General features: G+C 43.4%; 1 protein-coding gene across 3 annotated transcripts in view; it reads left to right on the top strand.

Annotated features, from left to right (window-relative positions):
- Positions 1-2,238: 2,238 nt before the first annotated feature.
- glra3 (glycine receptor, alpha 3) overlaps positions 2,239-16,488 on the top strand; it is a 144,027-nt gene continuing 129,777 nt past the window's right edge. For all 3 annotated transcript variants that reach the window (XM_034224497.1, XM_034224496.1, XM_034224495.1), the window contains exon 1: positions 2,239-2,555. In XM_034224497.1, coding sequence (XP_034080388.1) covers positions 2,491-2,555 — 65 coding nt within the window. In that variant the 5' untranslated portion in view covers positions 2,239-2,490. The remainder of the gene's footprint in view (positions 2,556-16,488) is intronic.

The raw sequence follows: 16,488 nt of genomic DNA, 5'->3' as shown, positions 1-16,488 counted from the left end.
AACTTGGCTGGGAGAGGGTGCGGGGACACAGCCATCACCAGCAACAAGCTGACACCAACCTGTCTGTCGAGGCTCTGCACAGCGCACAGCCGGCCACAGCTCCTGGAGGACGCGTTAACGACCCGTAGCTCCGACTGTCAGTCACGAAGCTGCACGCGGCCAGCTGCTTGCAGAGCAATCCCTCAGATCAAACATTCAAACCTGAATGCTGTAGGCTACAAAAATGTAGCCACGGTACCCTCGCGCAGGTGGGTCACAGGTGACTTTGTTGTTATTGGCTCGAGCTGCGCATGCGCGCGATGGACATATCCAGTGCTTAAAGCACCGCCTCTGGCGGTCAGTAGGGACGAAATAGTGTAACATCCCGTCATGTCTGCTAAATTGTTTGTCATGTTAATCAGGTTCATGTTATTGTTTCACATTTAGTTCATAGCCCAGGTTAGATTTATGTTTAGTCAAGTATTTTTTGTTCACCTGTCTAGTCTTGTCATTGCACTTCCTATTTTATTTTGTACTTACCTCTTGTCTCTCATTTCAGGCCCCCTTACTTCCTCCCTTTGTGTGTTTTCCCGCCATCGTCAGCGTCTGCCCCGCCCCTGATTGTTTCCACCTGTTCCCCCTTACCTCATGTATAAATAGTCCTGTCTCCCTTTGTCCTGTGCCAGTTCGTCTTGTGCCTTGTGCCATTTAGAGAGCCAGCTTGTCTCGCCAAGAGATTAATGTATTTTGTGACCATAGTCAATTGTATTTAGTTTGTAATTTGCTTTACTATGTTTTGCCTCTCAGGAGTGATTTTTTGTTTGAACTTTATACTTTTACAAAGTAAATACTTTTTTTGAACAAACTCTCTTTTGAGTCGTGCGTTTGAGTCCAAGTGTCTGTAAGGTTCTTAACAAATAGAACTCAGAGTTAACCCTCAAGTTACCTCACTAACTCAGAGTTAACCCTGAAGTTAGTGTCAGGCCATCCTGTGCTATTTGAAAATAGCCCAGTAATACAAACAGAAAGTTTGTCTCAATAATCAGTGCTTAGAGTTTAAGAAAGAGATGTAAATATATTTGATATTATTATTTTTTTTGTATTTGCGTGATTTCTTTTTTTCAGGTATTTTTTTTGCATTTGTTGAAGGTGTTTCACATTAACAGATTATACATGTACACATAACCCCCCGATTAGCTCACACAAATATATCGTGGAAATTCGTTCTCGATAAATGCTTCATTCAACATGTTTTAGGAATCAAAAATATCTTCAAATAATATTAAACAGAAGTGTAAACACGGATTTACAAACTTTATTGCACATAATATATGTAGAAACTTTATTTTGATTGTATTTGTATAAACAACTATTACAATTGTATTGTATCACATTACTCGTGACATGACATCAGCTTTTGTGTAATTTTTTCAGGAAATTATACAGATGTAGAGTAAAACTGCTCCTATAAAAAGTCTGTTATGTGTATGTTTACTTATTTTGACCCTATAAACAATTTAGGAGCTGCTGATTAAAATTATAACTGATTAAGTGTGTACAAATTGTAGCTCTTAATATAAATACTTCCAAGGGGGGTTTAATCACATTGGGCCTCACCTTGTTCACCTAATATAAATGTCAAAATCCTTACGGTTTAAAGTCAACACTTTGTCATAGTGTAATACATATGAAAGTGCTGGAACAGAGCCAGCACATGGACACTCTAGTGAGGACTGGATGCTATTCATTCTTGCCTCAGGCTGCTCTTGATGTAAATCAGAACTTTAATCAGCATCTCCACTCTACCACGCCAACTTTGGCCACATATGGCAAACTGTCATCATCATAGGCTAATTTACAGCCGGGAATCACAACCACATGCGACTCTATGCGATCCTGCCTAACAGAGCAGAATAACGTAGAGCAGGAGACAGATGGAGAAAGAAACAGAGAGGAGAAGAAAAAGGGAAAGAAAACGGGGAGGATGGCAGGATGCTGAGCTATAATGGGACACACGCACGCACGCGCACAAACACACACACACACACACACACACACACACACACAGCAAAAGGGCATAATAATGCATGGGTGGGTGTTACATTTGATGCAGCTCGCTGGGCTTTTAATTTCAGATGAGATTCAGCTGGAACTGTAACAACACTGGAGCCGATTGGTTGAGCTGTCTGCCAGTCATGCCGAACCGGAGTGGCGGGCGGACCTCTGTCCCCGCGCTCTGAGGGCACACAGCGAGCCCAGAGCAGCGCGTGAACAGCTGGCGTCCGCATTCTCTTCTCCAGTTAAATGTGTTCTGAAGAATGCCTAGCTTCACTGCTGTTTTCGTACTAGTTAACCGAACACATTGAGTTTGGAGAGTTCTTGTTACTATGGTATGTTTTGTATCAGTTGCCCTCCGCGTGTTGTTTGAGAACAGCTGGAGCTAGAGCTCTATTCGTGGTGCTGAAAGCCTCGAGCCGAGAGGAGAGCAGAGGTTCGCCCCTCCGGACCAACATGAGGAAGAAGAGGCTCTCTGTGGCGGGCTTTCTGCTCGCCTGCAAACTAGGAATGTTTCTCAGGTAAGGCCAAGGCTACATTTTGGCAATATAAATGACATGGCTTATGGTTTCTTTATGAACCTACATTGTTTCTGAATGATTTGAAATGGATAAATAATTTGGTAATATCAATAGTTTATCAAAGTTCACACAGACAGTAAAACCTTTGAAATCTTCAAGACTTGACTACATCTTACGTTTAAAGTATACTAATTGTTGCATTTGTTCTCATTTATTTTTATCCAAATGTCATAACCAGTGAAATACTTAAATTTACTTTACCTATATTTTTATTTTCGTGAAATGTTACTAGGCATGTTCGCTGTGTTGTAGTATACTGTGGTTGTTAGCAAGGCCCCCATGACGTGCCCCGGGTGTTCAGGCACATTTTGATAGTGCCCAAACTGTGGTTTTGCAACTTCGGTTCCAGTCAAGTGATGACTGGGCCAATACATATTTTTGCCCATCAACTTACATTTGGAGTTATTTTATTTTAAAGAGGATTCTTTATTAAACCCCAAGAGGAAATTCAGTTGTCCGCTCCATTGTATACACACACACATTACAAATAAACACATGCATCTGACCCATAGGTGTGAACTTTTCGTTCGGGTTCACCTTTTGCTTTATCAGTTGAATCCCTGTGAACATTAGTTTGAGATGTTGACGGGTTGGCCGAACCTTTTACCCCACAGTCAAACAACTTAATTTGGTTTGCCATTTTTTTGTAAAACAAACACACGGCACACGGCGCACGCGAGTAAACGTGCATCGGCTTCTGGCTCCGTAATCACACCAATGCACGTGCAACTTAAGTATCAGGTTCCGACTGGTCACAACAATAATTAAATATCACTCTTAATACAACAAATAATTAACATTTATCTATTTTGGGGTGCACATTTAGCTGTTTGCTGTCCTTGTTTCCAGTGTGCGAACTATACCACGGTCTCCGGGGGAGCCGGGATTTTTTTTTTTTTTCGCGGGGGGGGGGGGGAAATGCTGAACCGTGCATTAATAGCAACAGCACAGACATAGGCCTATTATAAAGAGAACATCTGTTGCACACGGGGTGGTGCCACAGGTCTACATTTACATGAAACGTCCCGATGGATCATGTTCATGTCAACAGATTTCCCGAGCATGTATACAAACGCAAACTTCTATCAACTTGATAATAAATAATCCACGGACCACCAATGTAATGTTTGACTGTTTAATTAAATCAACTTAAAATAACTCAAAAACAGGCTACATTGTTTCACATGGGCTATAGCCTATTATGGCTGTAGCCTACACAGAGCCGAACACACGCGATAAGAGCAGCCAGCGGCACCAACCATGAACAATATTAATATTAATAATACAGCTATAGCACAACACAACCCTCTCACTGCCTGGAGAGACGCGACGCCACACACACAACACAACGGCTCGTCTTCTTGTGTCTGTTCAGCCCCCAAGGTAACGTTAGCTGTCAAGTTAGCACTAGCATTGACGTTAGCTCCCTCCTCTCTCGGTTCTGTTGTAGCAGCAGTCACAACGTACGATGTGCTACCACCAGCTACATTCGGTTGGTCTTCTTGATCAGGTTGTTTGGCCGTCTTTTTAAGGAAATTGCCCAAGGTAAGTTGTTTTTTTCTTTTCGACATGTCAGCAGCAGCAACAATGCCTGGTAAACATGCAGTGCTAACTAAACGAACTTGCGAGTGAGTGGGTAGTGGGTGGAGCTGCGGGCAGTGTGCAAGCAGGCTACACTTTTTTCATGAATCATAAACTCTAAATATAATTTTATTTCACTTATTTTACACCTTTGAAAAAAAAAACATGCCCAAAATGGAATTTATTTGGTCATCATATCAATATTTTAGAGAGCTCCCCCCACATTTCACAAACCATGTTCCCAGGGGAGCTCATGTCACCACTAGGGGAGCTATAGCTCCCCCTGCTCCCCTCCAGTTCGCACCCTGCTTGTTTCTTTATGTTAAAAACTGGTTGCCACTGATGGCAACCAAAGATTGACAGGTATAATCAGCTAAGACAATGGTCTTCTTTAGTGTTCACTAAGCACAAGAGCAGACAACAAACTAGTACATTAATAGCTGCTCATTTAGTAGTTATTAAATGAGCAGCCAACAATCAACATGAAGAAGTTACTGTTTAAGGACATTACAGGCAAAAAGATCGTTTTTTCATGTAGCCTACTTGTTATTTTGGTCTATTTTGCTTCCAAGTTTTCTTTCACTCTAATGGAAATAAAACTTCCAAGAAACACATATAAATGGTGTTCGTTTTACTACCATGTCTGAATTCATCTATAGATTTAAAGCTAATCATGCACCGTCTGTTTTAACCGCAGAGCGAGTCACAATAGTCTGATATAAGCATGAAGAATGTCCACAAGGCACCAGCACAACAAACACGGCCGAGTTCAAGTTATGTTCCCCGGATGAGTTGAGCAGGCTGAGCCCCTGTAGCATCACGGAGCTGCTAGCAGAGAGACAGGAAGCTAACAACAGCAGACACTGGACATACCTGTCAATCAAGGTGACCCCGCCCTAATGTATGCATCACTTTAAGGCTTAATATAACATAAACAAATTAGTTGCGAAACAATTCACCCCCCTCACAGTTGTCATGAAGTGGGAATCTAACTATAGAGAATATGGTTATTTGAACCACGCTGGAAACATGTTTATTTCTGCTCTAAAGTTTGGCCTTTTAACATGGGGGTTAATTTTAATTGCTCCCTTCTGCAGTCTCCTACTACCAGCCACTAGATGAACTGCAGTTTGTGGCACTTCCTTATTGGCTTCACGGCTTTGCCCCAGAGTTTGCCGCTTGGTGTTAACTTAGTCTTAGTCCCTGTGAAGCTGTACGCTGCTCTTTTTTAATCAATTAAAGTTCCAGAGCACGTCAGAGAACTCAACTTGCCTGCCTGTTGTGGGATAAATCGGATGTGGATGCTTTCATATGGATGGGAGCATACATGGTGCTCATGTTTCTGTTTGTTACATTTAATTCACACCGTTTTGACATTTGCTGTTTATTGCTGAAGTTTGGTGCTTAATCATCATTGGTGATTAGTGATTTCAACTCAGGTGTGAATGTTTTCATAAGGATATGAGGATATGTTCAAATCAAAAAGGTTGCTGACCCCTGCACTATATAGACAAAAGGTATTGGGACACTCTTCTTAATCATTGAATTCAGGTGTTTCAGTCAGTCCCATTGCCATAGGTGTATACTATCAAGCACCTAGCCATGCAGTGTGCCTTTACAAACATTTGTGAAAGAATGGTGTCGTTCTAAATGGAAACATTTAGGAACCACAGCAACTCAGCCAGGAAGTGGCAGACCACGTAAAGTTCCAGAGCAGGGTCGCCGAGTGCTGAGGCGCATAGTGGGTAAAGTGGCCAAAGCTCTGCTCACTCAATAACTGCAGAGTTCCAGCTCTGGCATTGATATCAGCACCAGAACTGTGGGAGCTTCATGGGTTTTCATGGCCGCACAGCTGCATCACCTCTCTGAAGAACCAGCACCTTACCGTGGTAGAGAGGTTTGTGTGCCCTGATGAACCTGGGGGCTGTGTTGTCTGGAACCTTGTGTTCCTGGTAGGGTCTCCCATGGCAAATTGGTCTCAGGCAAGGGGCCAGACTAAGATTGGTTCAAAAGACCTCATGAAAGAAAAACCAAGAAGTGAGGATACCCGGCCCGGAGGAATCCCGGGGTCCCCTTCTGGAGCCAGGCCCAGCAGGAGGACTCGTCGGCGAGCGTCTGGTGGCCGGGCTTGCACAGCTAAAAAGGCAACGTGGGCAACACCTCCGCTTCTCCGTCCACCACCCCACCACCTACGGGAAACAGCGATGGGGTCGGGCGCTGCCAGAAGGGCGGCAGTGAAAGCAGAGGGTCTCGACGGACCAGACCCGGGCGACAGAAGCTGGCTTTGGGGACCTCTCTGGGGGGGGAAGGAGCCGGAGCTTGTGCGGGAGGTAATAATAATAATAACTAGAGAATGCAATTCCTGAAGAAATTGCTAGTGGGAATGCTTTATGCTGAAAAGCTGACGCTAAACTGCTATGCTGAAATGTAATGTGTAAGAAGAAAGTGAATCATTTAGATTAAAATGAAATGTGTAAGAAGAAAGCGAAGAATTTATATTAAAATGAAATGTGTAAGAAGAAAGTGAAGAATTTATATTAAAATGAAATGTGTAAGAAGAAAGTGAAGAATTTAGATTGAAATGATACATGAATACAGGGTGCTTGAATGTGTGATGAGAGAAGAAAATAAAGTAAAAAGGCTTGGAAAAGCAGCAGAATATTTGAACCGCAAACTTCTGAACTAACTTGATGGCGAATGATCTGTCGCCATGGCAACGGCATTTGATGACACCCCATAATACGCTTAGATGCGTTGATGGCTGCATCGTTACCAAACCTGTAAAGTCTTGGGCTGTTTGGAGTATTTTCACTGAAGTTATGAGAAAACCGTGTTTCCAGGCGAGCATTTTGTTGCTATGGTAACGGCAATTGAAGAAATCTCAAAATCGTCCCGTAGGTGTCTTCAAGGCTGGACTGTTAGCACACTTGAGCACTTTTTGAACATTTTCATAGGAGTTATAGCGACATCATGTTTTATGGCGAGGGATGTGTTTCCATGGAAACGGCATATGGTGAGATCTCAGATTTGGCGTAGAGCTCTTGAGGCATGGACCGGTGATATACAAGTGAAGATTGGGGGACGACTGGACCGTGTCCATTGGACTTACAGCGACATCCTGTTTCATGGCGAGTGATCTGTCGCCATGGCAACGGCATTTGATGACACACCATAATACGATTAGATGCGTTGATGGCTGCATCGTTACCAGACCTGGGAAGTTTTGGGCTGTTTGGAGTATTTTCACTGAAGTTATGAGAAAACCGTGTTGCCATACCAACGGCATTTGAAGAATTCTCAAAACCGTCACGTAGATGTCTAAACGGCTGGACTGTTAGCACACATGTGAAGTTTGAGCACTCTTTGAACATTTGCATAGGAGTTACAGTGACATCATATTTTATGGCGAGGGATGCGTTTCCATGGAAACGGCATATGGTGAGATCTCAGATTTGGCATAGAGCTGTTGAGGCATGGACCGGTGATATACAAGGGACGATTGGACCGTGTCGATTGGACTTACAGCCTCATCGTGTTTCATGGCGAGTGGTCTGTCGCCATGGCGACGACATTTGATGACACCCCATAATACCCTTAGATGCGTTGATGGCTGCATCGTTATCAAACCTGTGAAGTTCTGGGCTGTTTGGAGTATTTTCACTGAAGTTATGAGAAAACCGTGTTTCAAGCATAGACTGTATATATAAATGGACGTAGGGTCCGTGACGTCACCCATAGGATTCTGCAGAGTTGCCGTGAAGCCCTTAGTAGGCGGAGTCGGCTACTAACGGCTCGACAGTGACGCCAGAGTTCAACTCCCGCCTTCCCCAGCCTGCTCCAAATAAGGGCAAAGAGGCGGGACCTGCTGCCACCGAGCTGGAAGTTCCAGAGCTAGCTGAAGCTACCAAGCTAAGCTAACATGCTCCCCATCTGCACGCTGCCGTCACATTTTACGTTTCTAAGGTAAGCGGACATGAAACTATTCAGCAAAACTATAAATAATAATCTAAGTTATTGAGCTTTTAACATAATACTTCAGAATCTTAAAATCCCTTAACGTTTGTATGCAATTGTACTAAATTCAACACTGGAATCAAGCAAATATTAATATGTTTGCATGACATTAGTTATTTATATTTTGATATCACTTAACTATACGTTTAATACATTTAAGTCAAGCTAAGGTACATGTGATGGTATCTAGTTAGCGCTCTTACCTGTGAGGCCTCCTCCAAACAGCATAATAACCAGACTGTATCATTAAAACTAAGTACCAGTTATAGATCCTTGACTTTAGACAAACAATTCAAAAGACAAAATGTATTTAAAGACCAATCTTTATTTGAATGTGCCTCTTAACCTGAGATATTAGTTATACAGTAATAGTATTGACAATCTAAAAAAACTGAGCAACTCAACAGTCAACTTTATGTTTCTTATTGTAAAGCATTTATTATTTTCATTTTCCCAATCTCATATTCAGTGTGGACGGATTGAGACAGCCTGGTGTCCAGAGAGCTGCATAGACTTCAGGGAGAAACCTCCGTGTGATGGACGTCCTGTCTGTTGGTTTGGAGAGGACTGAGGGTCTTTCCTCAGCGAGGAGGACTGAGGGTCTTCCCTCAGCGAGGAGGACCAGGCCTGATGGAGGAGCCCATGCTGGGCACAGCTGATACCAACCGCACAGGCCTAGTCGGTCACTTTATTTGACTAAATGTGTTTAATACATTTAATAGGTTTACACCTTCTGTCCATATGTGCTTTATATTTAAAACATTTGATTAACTTTTGGTTCATATTTCAATAAATTGTATTTGTATTTGCACTCCTTTCGTCTATTATTCTTACTGAAAATGCTAAAAGTAGTTTCTTAGTGAATGTCCTGTACTGGTCTTAAAATCTCATAACATCAGCTTTTAATGTTCCTCTTGGATGTTCTTCTTGACCCTCAGAGAAGGAGAAAATGTCCTGTCTTTCAGGCATGTCTTTTCCTAACAAAAATGACAGGAAACATAAAACATATTATTGCAGAACAAGTGTGTTATTTATGAAAGCGGTGTGTTTGTGTGTTTAGGGGCTGTAGATATAATTATTTTGTAATTGTAATGTTTTTTTTTATTTCAACAATGAGCTACAAAGACAATCAGATTATGAATGAACAGTATGAAGTTCATCAACATTGAAATATATGTTATTATCAAATAATATTTAACTGTTATCAAAACGTAGTGCAACTGTAGAAGCTTGCTCTGTTGTCTCACTGAAAGAATCACTTTTACCACGTTTTTTACAGACAATATTGAGAGATAAATAGTAGCAGTTCTCACTATGTGTTAAATATCTTTGCCTTCAATACATTAAATTAGAAAGCTGACGACGTCATATTGCTAAATATCTAAATGTAACTTTTTGCATTGAAAAAACCCTCAACTTAACTGATGTGTAGGTGATCTAGTATTTAGTATTGTTTAATGGAATGCATATCAGTGTATTCAAGTCAATACTTCATTCATTTAAACCAATATATTTCTTGATTCTTTGTACAGTATGAAAAAAGAGTCTTTGTACCTGAGCTGAAGTTCACTGCTGTGAGGAGTCCAGTTCTGTCTCTCACTCTCTGGTCCAGCCTGTCTGCATCACCTGGACACCTTAAACAAACAGATATATATGTAAAGTACCATGTGTACAAACAATATAACTGATTCTCTTCTGTTGAACATGTTGGATTGTGTATTGTCCGAGTCCTTTTTTATTTTACTGTAACTTTGGAAGTTGTGTTACCAATGCTTACTGTTTATTTGATACCCATTTGGTAATGCAATTAATAAAAACAACAAGGTTTGGGTTCGTTCTTCAGATGACTGTGACGTTAACGTGTAAGCTCAATAATGAACTCCAGCTCAACCAACCATATTGTAATATCTAAGTAATCATCTTGAAATATGACATTAATAATTGTAATATACACACATCTTATTGTGAGGTTGATTTCACATACACTACTTCGACATTAGCTTGTCTACATACTTGAGCATAGCCAATTTAAATTAACCTTAGATGCATACAGTTCTACCTACATAATAAAATATCTCTAAGTTACAAGGATGTAACCTTATTTTATCAACCTAAAACAGAAGCCGTTTGTTCTACAGTATTATCCCACTTAACACTTGTCTATTTCGTTTTAACCTTTATATATACAGTCTATGATTTTAACTTGTAGGCTACGATTACAATTGTTAGCACCGATGTAGCTACCACTAGCTTACATGCTAACCCAAGCCTTACCATTCATTACGTAGCTGATTAAAATCATTAACACATAAATAAAGCACTAGAATTTCACTTACCGCAAAACCGCATTCATGCACCGTCTGTTTTAACCGCAGAGCGAGTCACAATAGTCCGATATATAAGCATGAAGAACAAACAACCACGGCCGGCTACAAGTTGTGTTTCCTGGATGAGCTGAGCAGGCAGAGTCCCTGTAGCTAGCTTCACGGAGCAGCTAGCAGAGAGACAAGAAGCTAACAGTGGCAGGCACTTGACAGAGCCGTCACTCAATGTGACCACGCCCTAATTTATGCACAAACTTTAAGACCTAATATAAATAAAAGGGTCGCGTTAGAAAACAATTCACTCACAGATCCATAATTATGAAGGTGGAATCTAACTATATCGATAATAAAATGTATGGAGCCAGGGGTAGAAACATGTTTTTTTCTGCTGTAAAGTTGGGCATTTTAACATGGGGGTCTATGGAAATTGCTCCTTTCTGCAGCCATCGCCTATCGGCCAATATATGAACTGCAGTGTGTGGCACTTCCGTATTGGCTTCCCGGCTCTACCCCACAGTTTGCCGCTTGGTTTCAAGGCGAGCATTGTGTTGCCATGGCAACGGCATTTGAAGAAATCTCAAGACTGTCCCGAATCGTCTTCACAGCTGGACTGTTGAAGTCTGCTGCATGTCAGGTGGAGTGATGACATCATCGTGTTCCATTACACAGGTGTTTATAGTTGAGCTAACGAGCTCTGTAGAGATCACAGGTTTCCATTGTTCTGAATGAGAGATGAACCTCTTACATGTGAACGTTTTGTGGAAGAACCGTAACAGATATCTGTGAAATTTCAAAACGTGAAGCATGTCAAGGAAGTTGAGTATCTGAAGTGTAATTGTTGTGTAGTTTTGGGTTAATAATGTGGCCTTTTTGGCAGTTTAACTAAAGGTGTGCGGCTGCTACCGTGAGGAAATATCTGCCTGAAATTACAATGGGCTTCAATGGAGGAATTTTGAAAGCTTTTGTCACTTCATGCCCTCAAGAGGCATTTTGTTGAATTATTTTTGCTTAATTATTTGTCATTTTTCAAGCTACGAGATGTTTTCCTACGTTTATCATGAAAAAAAAATATATATATATATATATGATGGCCCATTTCAAGATTTCTTACCCTCTAGCTGTGACATCACGCACTCTAGTTAATGTTAAAATGTGAAGAAAACCTCTAAAACAAGGTCTGAACAAATGTTAATATCTCTAAAAGTAAAAATCAGATTTAAAAGTTGTTTTCAACGAATAATGTCAGAAAGATGTGTAACATTTTAAAGTTGGAATGAGGTTTCTGAGTGAAAGTATGAATGAACAGTTAGCAGTTGAAGTCGCATGAAGATTTGTTGAAGTCTGAAGATTTCCTCCATTGACTTCAATGTTAAACATTTGATGTATTATGGGATGTATCTCTGGAATTATGAAAGTTATGAATGAGAAAAGTAATAGCCATCGATTTCCGACCGAGCTGAACGTTTTGATGTTTGAACGGAGTTTCTGCGATGTTCAATGCGGGAGGAGAAGAGGGCTATAATAATAATAATAATAAAAATTCGTCCGTAGAAGAACAGTTAGTTGGAATGCTGTAAACAGCATTCCCACTAAACAACTTTTAATTAAATGTAGCGCCTTTCATAACCTCAAGGTCGCTTTACAAAGAAACATACAAGGACAAGACATAAAACATAAAAAAAACATAAATATAAAACGGGGCAGAAATGGAAGTGTAAGTGGGGGGGAGTGAGTTATTGTTGGAAGGCGATGTTGAACAGATGAGTTTTCAGGGTTGATTTGAAAATGTTGAGAGAAGGGGCGTTGCGGATTTCTGCAGGGAGGGAGTTCCAGAGGGTGGGGGCAGCAACACTGAAGGAACGGTCCCCGAAGGTGCGGAGGCGTGAATGGGGAATGGAGAGCAGGCCGGAGTCTGAGGATCGAAGGGTGCGGGACGGGATGTATGGGTGAAGGAGATCTGTGAGGTACTGCGGGGAGAGGGCATGGAGGGATTTGTAGGTGAGGATGAGGAGTTTGTAGGTAATGCAGGACTTGACCGGGAGCCAGTGGAGGTTGAATAGAGTGGGGGTGATGTGCTCCCAGGGCTTGGTGCGTGTGAGAACCCTGGCAGCTGAGTTCTGTATGTACTGGAGCATGTTCAGGGTTTTGCTGGGAACCCCGGACAGGAGTCCGTTACAATAGTCCAGGCGTGAGGTAATGAAACAATGTATCAGCTTCTCAGCAACAGAATCGGACAGTGATGGCCGGAGTCTTGAAATATTTCTGAGGTGGAAGAAGGCTGATTTTGAAACGGATTTGATGTGGTTTTGAAATGAGAGGGTTGAATCCAAGGCAACACCAAGGTTGCGGACCTGAGGGGATGGGGAGATGATGGAACCGTCGATGTTGAGGAGCAGATCTCCAACCTTCCCAAGCAGTGCCTTGGGGGCCACAACCATGAGCTCAGTTTTATCACTGTTTAGTTTGTGTAGGTTGGTGGTCATCCAGGTTTTAATTTCGTGTAGGCAGTTAATTAGTGACTGAGGGGGGAGATGGGCCGAAGGTTTTGTGCTGATGTACAGTTGGGTGTCGTCGGAATAGGAGTGGAAACAGAGACCATGGCTGCGGATGATATCACCAATCGGAAGGATGTATATTGTGAATAGAAGGGGACTGAGCACAGAGCCTTGGGGGACTCCATGGTTGACAGAGGCACAGGGGGAGCTGCAGCCAGTGTGTGTGACAAACTGTGTCCGGTCCGAGAGGTATGAGTGGAAGAAGGAGAGGGCGGAGTCAGTGAGGCCAAGGAGTTCAGACAGGCGGGTGAGGAGGATATTATGGGAGATGGTGTCAAAGGCTGCAGAGAGGTCAAGGAGAATTAGTGTAGTGATGGAGCCTGAGTCAGCTGCGATGAGGAGGTCATTGGTGATTTTGATCAGGGCAGTCTCGGTGCTGTGGTGGGTCCGGTAGGCAGATTGAAAGGGTTCATAGAGCTCATGGTTGGACATGTGATGGTGGAGTTGGTCGGCGACTGCTCTTTCCAAGATTTTACTAAGGAAGGGAAGGTTGGAGATTGGCCGGTAGTTGTTGAGGTCAGTTGGGTCAAGTCCGGGTTTCTTCAGAATGGGGGTGACTGAGTCGGTTTTGAAGGATGTCGGGTAGATGCCAGTTAGCAGGGAGGAGTTAATGATGTCCACGATGGTGGGCAGAACAGTGTGTAATGTTGCCTTTACTAGGACAGTGGGCATGGGGTCCAGAGAGCAGGTGGAGGGCTTGGCCTTAGAGACCAGTTTAGCCACCTGGACAGCATCCACAGGGGCGAAAGCAGAGAGGTGGCAGTATGAGGAGCGTGCAGTTGGAGCAGCGGCGCTTGGAGTACGAGCTGTGTGAGGAGCAGGGGGGGCAGGTGTGCTAAGCTGTAAGTGGATGGAATTCACTTTGGCCTGGAAGAAATCCAGGAAGTCCAAGCAGAGGTCACGAGCACCAGGAGGTTGTGGGGCAGCAATGGGGCGGAGTAAACTATTTATTGTTGGAAAAAGTTTTCTTGGTTGATGTTGTTGGTCGTGGATTATGGTTGAATAGTATTGAGCTTTGGTCCGGGTGAGCGCCTCCTTGTAGGCCCTTACATGGTCCTTGTATGCCTCACGGTGGACAGTGAGACCAGTTCCTCTAATGAGTCTCTCAAGCCGGCGACAAGCAGCCTTCATGGAGCGGAGTTCTGCAGTGAACCGTGGGGCAGGACAGGTGTAGGAGACGGTACGGGTTTTGAGAGGGGCCAGAGCATCGAGGGTGAGCGCTAGGGCAGTGTTGTAACAGGCTACAAGGTCATCAACTGGGGTATTAGGGGGATAGGGGGCGAGATGGGATGCTACCATGGTGTGTAGGCCAGGTGCACTCACTGACTTGATGTTCCTGAAAGTGATGGTGCGTTTTGAGCGCTGCAACGGCAGGGCAATAGGTAGAGAAAACAAGATGGCATGATGGTCGGCAACAGCGAGATCTAAAACCTGGAGATGGGTAGGTTCGGTGCCCACTGAGCACACTAAGTCCAAGGTGTGGCCCTTAGTGTGGGTGGGACCTTGGACATGCTGCGTGATGTTAAAGCACTCCAATAGTGACAGAAACTCAGCGGCAAAGGTGCAGGTGCTGGAGTCCACGTGGATGTTAAAATCACCTAGCAGTAGTGTGGAAGGGGACATGGAGCAGATTGAGGTGAGAAGCTCAGACAACTCAGACATGAATGAGGTGGAAGGTTTGGGGGGGCGGTAAATGAGGACGACCTGCTGCTTTGAGGGGGCAGCCACTGTAATGCACTCAAGTGAGATTTTATTCGTCACAAGCAGCTGTTTGACAGGGATATCTGCTCTGTGGATGACTGCCAGCCCACCACCACGACCAATGGAGCGGGGCTGTTGGAGATAAGCATAACCTGGGGGGGGGTGGCTAGGTTGAGTGTGAGGAAGTCCTGTTGGTTTTGCCATGTCTCAGTGAGGCAGAGAAAATCCAATTTCCTATCAATGATGATTTCATTAATAAGTGATGCTTTGTTGTTAAGGGAGCGGGTATTTAACAACATGAATGTGGGGGAGTTGTTATATGTTGCAATGGCTGGTAAAACAGTGATGCCATCAACACAGGCCAAGGGCTTCAGGTTAATACTGCACATGTGTGGTTTGTTGTGATGACGTAGGTGGGCGGTGACGGGGCGCCGGGACCACACAGTTGGGATAGTGTCAGCTGAGCCGGTGTAAACAAACCCACGTTTGGAACCTCTATGGACATACAATGGGGCAAAAAAGTAATTAGTCAGCCACCAATTGTGCACGTTCTCCCACTTAAAAAGATGAGAGAGGCCTGTAATTTTCATCCATGTACACTTCAACTATGAGAGACAGAATGGGGGAAAGAATCCAGGAAATCACATTGTAGGATTTTTAATGAATTAATTGGTAAATTCCTCGGTAAAATAAGCATTTGATCACCTACAAACAAACAAGATTTCTGGCTCTCACAGACCTGTAACTTCTTCTTTAAGAGCCTCCTCTGTCCTCCACTTGTTAACTGTATTAATGGCACCTCTTTGAACTCGTTATCAGTATTAAAGACACCTGTCCACAACCTCAAACAGTCACACTCCAAACTCCACTATGGCCAAGACCAAAGAGCTGTCAAAGGACACCAGAAACACAATTGTAGACCTGCACCAGGCTGGGAAGACTGAATCTGCAATAAGCAGCTTGGTGTGAAGAAATCAACTGTGGGAGCAATTATTAGAAAATGGAAGACATAAAAGACCACTGATAATCTCCCTCGATCTGGGGCTCCATGCAAGATCTCACCCCGTGGGATCAAAATGATCACAAGAACGGTGAGCAAAAATCCCAGAACCACACGGGGGGACCTAGTCAATGACCTGCAGAGAGCTGGGACCATCAGTAACACACTATGCCGCCAGGGACTCAAATCCTGCAGTGTCCCCCTGCTTAAGCCAGTACATGTCCAGGCCCGTCTGAAGTTTGCTAGAGAGCATTTAGATGATCCAGAAGAGGATTGGGAGAATGTCATATGGTCAGATGAAACCAAAATAGAACTTTTTGGTAAAAACTCAACTAGATGTGTTTGGAGGAGAAAGAATGCTGAGTTGCATCCAAAGAACACCATACCTACTGTGAAACATGGGGGTGGAAACATCATGCTTTGGGGCTGTTTTTCTGCAAAGGGACCAGGACCACTGATCCGTGTAAAGGAAAGAATGAATGGGGCCATGTATTGTGAGATTTTGAGTGACAACCACCTTCCATCAGCAAGGGCATTGAAGATGAAACGTGGCTGGGTCTTTCAGCATGACAAATGATCCCACACACACCGCCCGGGCAACGAAGGAGTGGCTTCGTAAGAAGCATTTCAAGGTCCTGGAGTGGCCTAGCCAGTCTCCAGATCTCAACCCCATAGAAAATCTTTGGAAAGTCTGTGTT

Source organism: Gymnodraco acuticeps, unplaced genomic scaffold (genome assembly GCF_902827175.1).
Source record: "Gymnodraco acuticeps unplaced genomic scaffold, fGymAcu1.1, whole genome shotgun sequence".
NCBI lineage: Eukaryota > Metazoa > Chordata > Actinopteri > Perciformes > Bathydraconidae > Gymnodraco > Gymnodraco acuticeps.
This window is presented reverse-complemented; position numbering and strand designations above follow the sequence as displayed.